We start from the raw sequence: 10,914 nt of genomic DNA, 5'->3' as shown, positions 1-10,914 counted from the left end.
GAAAAGGTCCTTCTAGACTTTTGGGCCGTATATATCCAGCTTATTGACCAGGGCAAACCATCTTACTTTTCAGGGGGTAAAATGGAAGAATTATGGTTTTAAAATGTGCTATTTGGAACAGTTTTATGACGCGAAACGTTGAAGTAAAAATGACATTTTACATATACTATTGCAAGGAATAATTAGTTATTATAGCCATATTAGATGAAATTAAAAATTTTAAAAATATGCTTCTTCAATACCCCTCTGGTCGATAAGAAATTTTATTATAAGGAGAACAATGAGGGTAGAGAAGAAAACAAAAAGATTCTAGCGCCTGCCACTTTATTCTTAACATACCGCAGGACAAGATCACCTAGCATATGCGGGCTACCGTCAACCTGATTCCCATTCTTTTTTTATAGCTTGGTTAAGTCCATCTTCAAAATTTGTCTAAGTTTTCCCTGATACATTAGAAGTTGATACTTAACACAAAACTAACATATTGCCTAGAAAGTTTTCCCTGCTCCCCGCGATTCTACAAAATAATTACGCTGGTGGAGAGGCGTACTGTAAGGGGGGATTAAACTTCGTGAAGAATAAACTTTCGCGAGATTTCTGAAACCTTTGTGAAAAACGTCAAAATTTGCGACCCATTGAACCTATTATTTTTCAAAAATAGTAGCGATTCTGTTATGTAAATAGTTAGCAATATATAACCCCGTTCCAATTGATACCCTGGCCCGTGGGTTAGTGTTAGGGTCGAGGGAATTATATTTTAAACAGTGTTAATACATCGCTAACCTATGTAAATACAAGAAAAAGTACATGAACGGAGAACAAGTTGTCTCAGCCGGATTCATCCATGAAATCCGTAAAAAAATTGTAATTCTTCCATCCTTTTACTGAATTTTTATCTACCCTTTCATACGCAGGTGGCGGGGGACGAAGAAACTGATCGGCCTAATGCAATTTCGTTGTTTGTTGCTTCATGTTTCGCCGTTCCAATACCAAAAAAGCCAAAATGCCCTGAGAACGAGGTTGGTTTAGCCCATAGATTCGCTACACTGCTGCCCAACCCTATGGAAACCTACCTTGATAGGGTCTATGCGTGGGAAGGCTACGTTAAAAACACTAACACTAACTAGCCTTTCATCGACTATCATTTTTCTGCGTTCCTCTTCTGGGCTTCACTTTCGAAGAATTTTCAGTTCAAGAAGATCTCACAAATCAATTTTGAAAAATAACTGCATAGTGTGTAACAAATATTATTGCCTATCTGAATAGCAAAATATGTCGTGTCTAACTTCGTAACAGAAATCACAATCTGTTAGACAGCTTTTCGTAAACTTCATTTACGAGGTTGTTTACGTATATCATACGTCTTGTTTTACATATTTAGTTACAAAACGTTGTGTTCAGTCAATATAACCTTGAGACTAAAAATGATAAAATGGTTGATTTTATGAACTCTCACAATTTGGTTAATCTCATTAAGGGCAACACATGTTTTAAGGGTTCGGGTTCTAGCATTGATTTACTCCTCACAAATCGCAAATTCTGCTTTAAATTTACAAATTCATACGAAACAGGTTTCAGTGATTGTCATCACATGTTATATTCTATTCTTAAATCTACCTTCGAAAAGGAGGAACCAAAAATTATTAATTATCGAAGCTATAAAAGCTTTATTAAAGAAGATTTTCAGGTTGAACTACAAAATGCTTTAAAGAATAATGTAGATAAATAGGAAACCTTTCAAGAAACATTTGTAAATGTATTGAACAAACACGCTCCAAGAAAGAAAAAGGTCATACGAGGAAACCAAAAGCCCCACTATAATAAAAATCTTCGTAAGGCGATAATGAAACGTTCTATGCTAAAACGACGGGCAATTAAAACTGGAAAGCCAGAAGACGTATCCATCTACAAAAGACACCGAAACTACGTCACCAAACTTAACAAAGAAATTAAAACAGAATTTATGAATAAACTTCCCATTAAGAAAAATACAAAACCTTTTTGGGTGGTATGTAAACCTTATTTTTCAAATAAGCATGCAGCTGGAAACAGCAGCAATATTATTTTAATTGAACAAAGAAACATAATGACTAAATCAAATGATATTGCAAAAACATTTAATTGTTACTTTGGAAATATTGTAAGTTCTTTAAATTTATACAACTGGCCGGGTGAAAACTTTGAGGATGACCTTGACATAATAGATAACATAATTAGAAATTTAAATTTCATCCAAGCGTCCTGGCCATTCTTTACTTTTAAAAAAGTAACATTAGATGACATTAAAAGGACTATTAAAAACTTACCTACAAACAAAGCTTCTAGTGGGGAAATTCCCGTTAAAATTCTTAAAGAAAGTGAGGGTGCTTTTAAACAACTACTCAATTGCATCAACAAATCGTTTGATAATAATGAATTCCCAGACATATTGAAAGAGGCTGATGTATCACCTGTACATAAGAAAGGTGACACCACGGATAAAAAAAATTACCGACCTATAAGTGTTTTACCATTACTATCTAAGATATTCGAAAAATTAATCTATGAACAACTTAATACGTACATACAACAGTATCTACACAAATTACTATGCGGATTCACCGACCTATAAGTGTTTTACCATTACTATCTAAGGTATTCGAAAAATTAATCTATGAACAACTTAATACGTACATGCAACAGTATCTACAGGAAATCACATTCAACTCAACACGCTTTATATAGATTAATTCAAGCATGGCAAAAAGAACTTGACAATGGTGGTTTTGTAGGGTCAGTACTAATGGACCTTTCTAAAGCTTATGACTGCCTATCACACGATCTGCTGATTGCAAAGCTTGCTGCTTACGGTATCAGCACAAATAGTCTAAAATTACTTTTAAATTATCTCACGTCCCGTAAACAAAGAGTTAAAATAGGCTCATCATTTAGTGAATGGCTTGAGATTATTTGTAGTGTTCCCCAAGGTTCCATTTTAAGACCACTCCTATTTAACATCTTTATTAATGACTTGTTTTTTGTTATTGTAGAATCAGAGGTATGTAATTTTGCCGACGACAATACATTGTATGCATGTGGTTTGAAGTTGGCTACTGTACTAAATTCATTAACTGTTGATACACAAAATATGCTACATTGGTTTAAAATCAACTCACTAAAAGCCAACCCAACCAAATTTCAATTTATAATACTAGGTAAAAAAACAAGAGATAAAATCACTCTACCACTTGAATCAGTTACTTTAAATGAGTCTGACCACGTTACACTCCTAGGTATTCAAATTGACAATAAATTAAACTTCAATCAACATATAAACAACTTGTACTCGAAGGCAAATTTTAAACTTCATGCATTACGAAGACTACGACCTTATTTATCGCAACCCAAAGCAAAAATACTCAGCTCAAGCTTTATACAGAGTCAATTTAACTATGCACCCCTTATTTGGATGTTCTGCAGTAAAACTGCATATAGTAAAATAGAGCGAGTACATTATAAAACATTGAAGGTTGTATACAATATAGTGAAAGCTGACTATATTGACATTTTAGAAAAATACAAGGACAAATCCATCCACCAACCCCACTTAAAAACTTTAGCAATAGAGGTGTTTAAAAGCATTAAGAATCTGAACCCTGAATTCATGTGGTGCCTATTTAGTTTTAACACATACCAATGTAAGCATAACCTCCGGAGAGGCCCTTCCTTGACTTTACCTAAAGCTAAAACCACTACCTATGGTACAAATTCCATCTTGTATCAAAGTTGTTGGATATGGAATGATCTTCTCCGTGAATTAAAAATAGTTCAACCATTGAAGAGTTCACGGTTAAATTAGCCTGCCAGGATTCTATTTTATGTAATTGTAAAATATGTAAAAAAAATTGATGAAAAAAAAAGTGTAAAATATGAATTGTAAACTTTAATTTATCTTTGCCCGGAATGTTTTTTTTCATTATTATTATTATTATTATTATTATTTGTTACGTTAGTTGGTTTTTATTAGCGAAAGCTATCTTGTAAATTTGACCAACGTTAAATAAAGAAACATACATACATACATACATACATACATACATACATACATACATACATACATACATACATACATACATACATACATACATACATACATACATACATACATACATACATACATACATACATACATACATACATACATACATACATACATACATACATACATACATACATACATATATCCATATTTTTCTGTTATAACACACTTTATAGCTACGATACTATTATCTTTTACCTAAAATATTCAGCTTCAACAATTCCTCTTTAAATTTAATTAAATTCATGAATAATTAATTAGTTCTGCCGAATATAGCTTTAGTCTACACTCTTAGGAAATTGCACAGGAAAAAAGGCATAATTAGTAAAGAGAAACGTTAATAACAACAGAGATTGCGCATAAATTAAAAATAAACTCCATAGCGCCTCACCCGAAGTAAAAATTGGAGCTGGAGAAAGCTACTTACTTTCTTCTTTATTGCTTATTTATAAATGAACATATCTGCTGATTAGTTAATTTTTGATAAAGTCGTAGCTGCGCAAATGCGCCAAATGCCAAAAAAAATCTTTTCCATGCGGTAAGAAAATAGTCCGTATTTTGGAGATGCCGTGACACGACATTTTTTCCCACACAAGCAGACAGAATAGTAAACAGATTTGCTGGAATGTAAACAAATATTTGGAATAAATCTGTAAACAATAACAAAGGGATCTAATTCCATTTTTTAACATTGACACAGTAAGTTTGTCGTTATGACTACCACAAAAAAGATAAACCGAATCAACAAATAAATTCGTATTTAAAAGTCGGGAAACACTAACTTTTACCACAAATGTAAGTAGCAAACTTTTAAAATTATGTGCGATATATAATATCTACAACTAGTTTAATTTTTGTCTTTGTTTAATTTTTATATTGGAAAGGATTCGTCAAACAATAGCATTCTTTCGTTTACGAATTTTGTCTGGATAGTTTGAAGTTGTTTACTATCGATTTCCTACTTCTATATTTGGCGCGCTTAGTAAGTCAAGCATTACTAAATAAATAAATGCATCACATGTAAAGGTTCTGAAAGCAATCGCTTATTAGCAACTTCTCTGTTAAACTTTGAAGCTACAACACTGTTCTTGAAGGTAACAATATTATTTTCATTCAAAGACACTTTCTCTCTGTGTTCATATAATTTCATGCAAAGATTAGGAATATACAATCGTGGACAAAAATATTGAGACTAAGGCACTTTTTTACTCATTATACAAATATGGACAAAACAGTCAAACAGTCAATACTCTGCAGCCGACAGGCTGCAAAGTCGCTGCTTGTGCACACAAGTAGACTAGACAGAGAGCGTTGAAAAGTTCCTAGTCACATTCCTTAGCACGCCCGCACATCGAAATAATTCACATCGGGGACCACGAAGGCCCCGAAATTCGTGATTAGTCGCCTTGGTGACGTCAGCAACAATTAGCACATTTTAAGAAATTCGTATTCGTAAGTCCTAAGTCCACTCTGAACATTGACAAGTGAACTTTTACAAGTTCAAGATGTGTGAATCTAATATAGAATGAGCCTACGCAATTACTTGTGGTGGCGAACTGCCAAATTCGTTGTCTTGTCCCAACATATTGTGACCACGATTGTAGTTTTAAAGAATTTTGCACAAATGGTATTCCCTTCAGACAACTATAAAATAATTTCAAAAGAACATTAGCCTATGTGACATTCAACATGCCGCAACAGTTCGTTTACCGTATTTCCTCTAATGAGCAGCCGAGCGTTTAATAAATTTTTAAAAATTTCCATCCATTCAGTAAGCGGGGGCGTTTATTAGATAGAGGGTGCTTATTAATTTGTTGTTAAGGGAAATAAAAACTGCCTTCGTTTTATCAGTATTATAGTTGTTCTTGCCAAAAAAGCGCTAGTTTCCACATCTAGAACTTCATTATCGTCATCTTTGTCGGTAATGCTGGATGGTTTTCTTTGATATCGGTGTCGGAAATGTCAAAAGGGTTCTTTTCGGACGCGTTGTTATACTGCATTGCTTGTTTTTAACGTTCTTTTCTGTTGGGGTCGCTTATTAGACCGGAGGAGGGAGGGGGAGGCGCTTATTACAGGAAATACAGTATAAAAAATATCTTAAGGAGAGCTTTATGAAATAGTCTAGAAAATTTAACTAAGTTTAAAAATTGGATGAACGTCTAAGGTCTTAATTTTCGCTTTTGCAGCACACACTTAGAAGTTAACTATTTTATTTCTTTTAGGATGTATTTCTTTGGTTTTCTGCTTTGTATATGGTTCAATGAAGTAGTAGTTTGCTGGGAAAATCATTATGACACAAATCTTGAATTCTCCTGTCCGACTAGTAAGTTTAAATGAAAATTGACCCTATCTTTGACAATTATTTACATTTTGTTTGTTTGTTTGTTTGTTTGTTTTTGTTTTGTTTTTTTGTTGTTGTTTTTTTGTTTAATCATTGACCAACTCATATTTCATGACGTTAGATAGCGTGATAACAACCATGGTATCAATACATAGCAATTATTTTGGAGATCGAGTATGGAGATTTTCTTGTGATAAAAAGGTGAAATTAGGAACGTCGATCTGGAGTTACTATCGTAATGACTACGGTGCCTACTTGGAGTTCAAATTTCCGCAGAATTTTGTTCTGACTGGTATGGGAGGTATGCATAGAAATGAAGGCAATGATAGGAGATATAAATTCCGTTATTCCAGAATACTTGGAAAGATACAAGGCTCCTGCAAATGGACTTGTTATCTCAACGATCTTGATAGAAAGCTGAATTACAACGTGCCATGTCAATACTATATAACTGGCATAAGAAGTACCTTTAGCAAAGATCACGAGTGAGTGATTATATTTTACGCCTGAATGATCATCTTTTCTGTATCTTAATTATATTTAGTGTGAGATCTGAGTGACGCAGGCAAAGGTTGGGAGGGAGGGTGAGGTGGCAAAAATGCAAAAAATTAATTTTAAATTATTGTTTCTGAAGATGTATGTTACAGGCACCCATTACCAAATAACTAAGTTCGCATCGCTATTCCTATGTTTGGTTACACAGTTTGTTGTTGACTTCAGTAAAACATTCACCAAATTGCCATTAGTGATATGATTAAACATTTTTTAATTGTTCACAAGCTAGTTGTAGCTATAATCGGATGTAGGAACTATCATATTTCTCTTCAAATTTATTAAATAAGTTTTATTTTACTGCCTACACATAATGCTAATGGTGCATTCTTCCCTTTACTCAACGCCATCCAGTCTATCCAATCCTTGCAAAAATGTTGTCACAAGACTGTAAGTTTTATAGTTCCTCTACAAGTAGTAATTCAGCATTATTTATATGTTAGATTTATATAGGCTGCATTTTTCAACGTGTGCTTACAATGTTTACAACAGACGTGGGGTCTACGTTATTTGGTGGAAATCACATTCTCAAACTCTGCTCATTGTTATTATCGCTAGCAATAGTATTTTTCCAATACAGTGGATATGACAGTGGCTATGCACTGTTTCCTCCTAAATGAATTTTTCCGGAACTCAGCATGTAAGAGAGTGCAACAAGCGCATTCTAAACGCTTCTACCTGATCAACGTATATGCAGAAATTGCTCTTATGGAACTTGACGGCTGCGGATTATTAAGGAGTTGATGATTCTTGCCAACTTTTAAAAAATGCTGTTGTGAAATGGAAATGAGTAGGGTAATTAATTTTTAAGTAGAATTTTAAAAATATCTACAAACCAAGACAATCAAAGTCTCAAAGTCTCTCTTTTCTTTCTTTGCAAAACCACAAAACACGTCTAAGCCTTATAGGGCCACGTCTATTGTTTCCTTGATTCAATAACTTTGGACAGTTCATTCCTTTCCATTTATTCAGAAATAACGGTCAATCCCTGATATAAGCAAGTTTACTGCCACACTATCGCAATAGATAGGTCTTAAATAAAATTGGGAAATAGCACTGAAAAAATTAATCACCTAAAGGTGATAAAAAAGCCCTATGATCAGTGTTTTCCAAACTAAATCCAATGAACGCTTACTTCTATGGTGAACAGAAGATTTATTATAAAGGCGGGTACCATTAGGGAAAATGCCATAACTGTATAAAATACTATGTCTGACTCTAGTTAAAGTGCATTGGTATGCACTTTTTAAATCTCTATCAATACTTTACTGTCATAATGCTTAGAATATGTTTTTGTGTCAATAGTGGTAAACAAGACACATAAGAAGTCAAAATGGAAGCCAATCATGTACAATTTGCATTACATAAGCAATAAAGGTCATTATAATACGAAGTCCAATCTATTCTGTATCATCTACAATTTTTCAAAAAGCTGTTTTTGGCTATTTGTTCACACGGCTGCAACGGTTTTACATTGGCATTGGTGTAGGTGAAGTAACCAAAGTCAAATATTTGCTATTCACACTATCTGCAATGATGCAGCAACTTACTCCACGACCCGCAAATGTCCGGAAAGTTGTCGTTATCGGATATATTGATGCTAGCAAAAATCAGTTTTTTGTAAGATTGTAGAATAAATCATATAACCTAAGATATGCAGTTGGGAGTGCATGTTACTTACATAACGTGGTTACGAGCTTTGAGATTTTGTCCTGCTTTGTATTAATTTATGTCCAGTATTGTCCAAGATTGTGGAAAATAATTTTACAGTCTTTTTTTTCTTGATATGCATGTTTTATCATATCAACTATCCAGTATCGAGTAGGAACTGTGAAGTCATTGTTATTGTCAGGCATGTTGTCTTATAATTGTGCGCTGTGATGGACCGGGTGTCTGCAATTTTAACAAAGGGGATTTTATGTTTTATAAGTTTAACTACATCCATAAGATATCTCCTATGAAACCCTTCTGCAGTGACACTCTATAACTGTTGCAAACAGAATGTTATTATGTGTCATTTTGTAACCAACATGCAACTATTTTTTTAAGTAAGTACGTAAATTGAACGTTAATAACTTTAGCTATTTTTAACAAAACCATAGCATGGGTCTTTTAGGTTTAGGGCCAAAAAGCTTGCAAACGCATGTGAATAACTGAAGTCAACTCCTGCGTTCATAATTAATAGCTGCATAGGCACAACAGTTTAACGAAGTTATCAAAAACCTTTAGACTACATTTTAACGAAGTTATCAAAAACCTTTAGACTACATTTTTGTTGTAACCGTTCTTTAACACTTGACCTATATCTTTTTTTATACAAGTCTTCCAATTTTTGTTTCCACAGGTACATACAACTGGAGTGTTAGTATATTAGATTTTAAAAGTTGATTTATAAAATCCTTCTGATTTTTTAAAGAATGTTTCATACAATAGTTTAAGGTGTTACAATGATATTGTGTACTTTATTTAGAGATCGACAATTTTATCTTCGCATTTGCAAGTTCAACTGATTGCATTTCAAGTCAAAGCAACAAGTCATCGACCGATAACAAAAGCAAAAGTGTAGATGTGTTTTTTTTATTTCCACCAATTTATAATGTACTATTTTGAGAAACAAAATTTATTCGATATAGTTTTTAACGTTTAATCAATCTATAGAATTTGTTGTTGCCCGTCTAATTAATTAATTTTTACCTCTTTATATTGTGTGTCCTGCCTAACTGTCCTGCATTACATATTAATTCTTTTCTCAGCGCAGGTAAATTTGGTTATACCGTTGTTCTTGCTTAATGTCTACGTAAAAGCGTCTTTTTGTTAAAACTTTTATTACCGTTGCTCAATCGTCGCTACTCTAAAGACGGATGTGCTTTCGGAATTGTTAAAGATGTCCTTCTGTAGAGGCTTGTCTTATTTTTCAAATCTAGCTATCTTTTACTCTGTAACACCGCAGTTTTACAATCTTTATCCCAAAGCCTGTTTTATTTTTACTAAAAGATTAGTGCTAAGACGTATTATAATACGTCTTAGCACTACAACTAGAATATATGCCAATATTATGCCATTTGGAAATCTAAATGTGGAAATTTAAAAGTTCGATTTCGTTTAGTTAGAAAGAGCTTATGTAAAGATTATATACGATAACTTAGATTAACTCATGAATATGATTAGAACTTGGAACGTACACCAGACCCTTTTTTCACCGAGAGGATTTGTTGTACAAAGTTTTGACACGTGATTAACACAAATTGTCGTGTTTTTGGATATTCACACGACTTTTGAGAATTATTATAGTTCGAAACGTATGATTACAAGTTTGACAACTTGTTCGGCTTTCACAAACCTTAAAGCGAGTGCTAAAAGTTGCTGTAAAGCTGAACTAAATGGTTTTTACGCGGACATTGGCATTTTGAACTCAATTCAAGCTACTAATGTAGAAATGCTGGTAGCAAGAAAACATTTTAGCCACAACTTTGTTTCTTTTATAACATCCGACAACTGTTGTTTATCTAAATCCTTAAACTTTTCGAAAATTAAACAAAAGCTTTTATATTAGCATATTTACCTCATTCGATGTATTTGAGTCGGGACAAGTATCGCGACAGAATGATTCAGTCTGTGATCAATATTTAGTCATATCTGAACAAAATATATCGAAAAATACTTTATTTAATTTGTCTTTAAATTCCTATTAATTTTATTTTCTTGTTTTTTCTTAACAGTCACATGCTTTTCATTACAATATAAATTCATCTGGCTCACGAAAAAGGCGTTTAATACATCAAATGGTGGATTTAAGACTTTGGGCTACTGCACAATATTCATGACTATTTTTATACCAACACCGGTTTTCTATTTCTAGTCTTATATAGTGTGCTACAATTTCTACTGACTGGCTTAGTTCGTAGAATCGTAAAATGTGTATTGGCGTAACTAAGCTTCGAAA

At 33.3% G+C, this 10,914-nt stretch overlaps 1 protein-coding gene across 1 annotated transcript; it reads left to right on the top strand.

Annotated features, from left to right (window-relative positions):
- The first annotated feature begins 4,786 nt into the window (after positions 1 to 4,786).
- LOC130647840 (hemagglutinin/amebocyte aggregation factor-like) lies at positions 4,787 to 10,363 on the top strand. Its single transcript, XM_057453828.1, has 5 exons — positions 4,787 to 4,873; positions 4,963 to 5,172; positions 6,301 to 6,401; positions 6,541 to 6,904; positions 9,442 to 10,363. Exons 3-5 carry the CDS (start codon positions 6,302 to 6,304, stop codon positions 9,479 to 9,481), a joined length of 504 nt encoding a protein of 167 aa, XP_057309811.1. The 5' UTR covers positions 4,787 to 4,873; positions 4,963 to 5,172; position 6,301; the 3' UTR covers positions 9,482 to 10,363.
- The last annotated feature ends 551 nt before the right edge of the window (positions 10,364 to 10,914 follow it).

Source organism: Hydractinia symbiolongicarpus, chromosome 6 (assembly GCF_029227915.1).
Source record: "Hydractinia symbiolongicarpus strain clone_291-10 chromosome 6, HSymV2.1, whole genome shotgun sequence".
Taxonomy (NCBI): Eukaryota; Metazoa; Cnidaria; class Hydrozoa; order Anthoathecata; family Hydractiniidae; genus Hydractinia; species Hydractinia symbiolongicarpus.
Note: the sequence above shows the minus strand (reverse complement) of the source record. Positions and strands in the feature narration are given on the sequence as shown.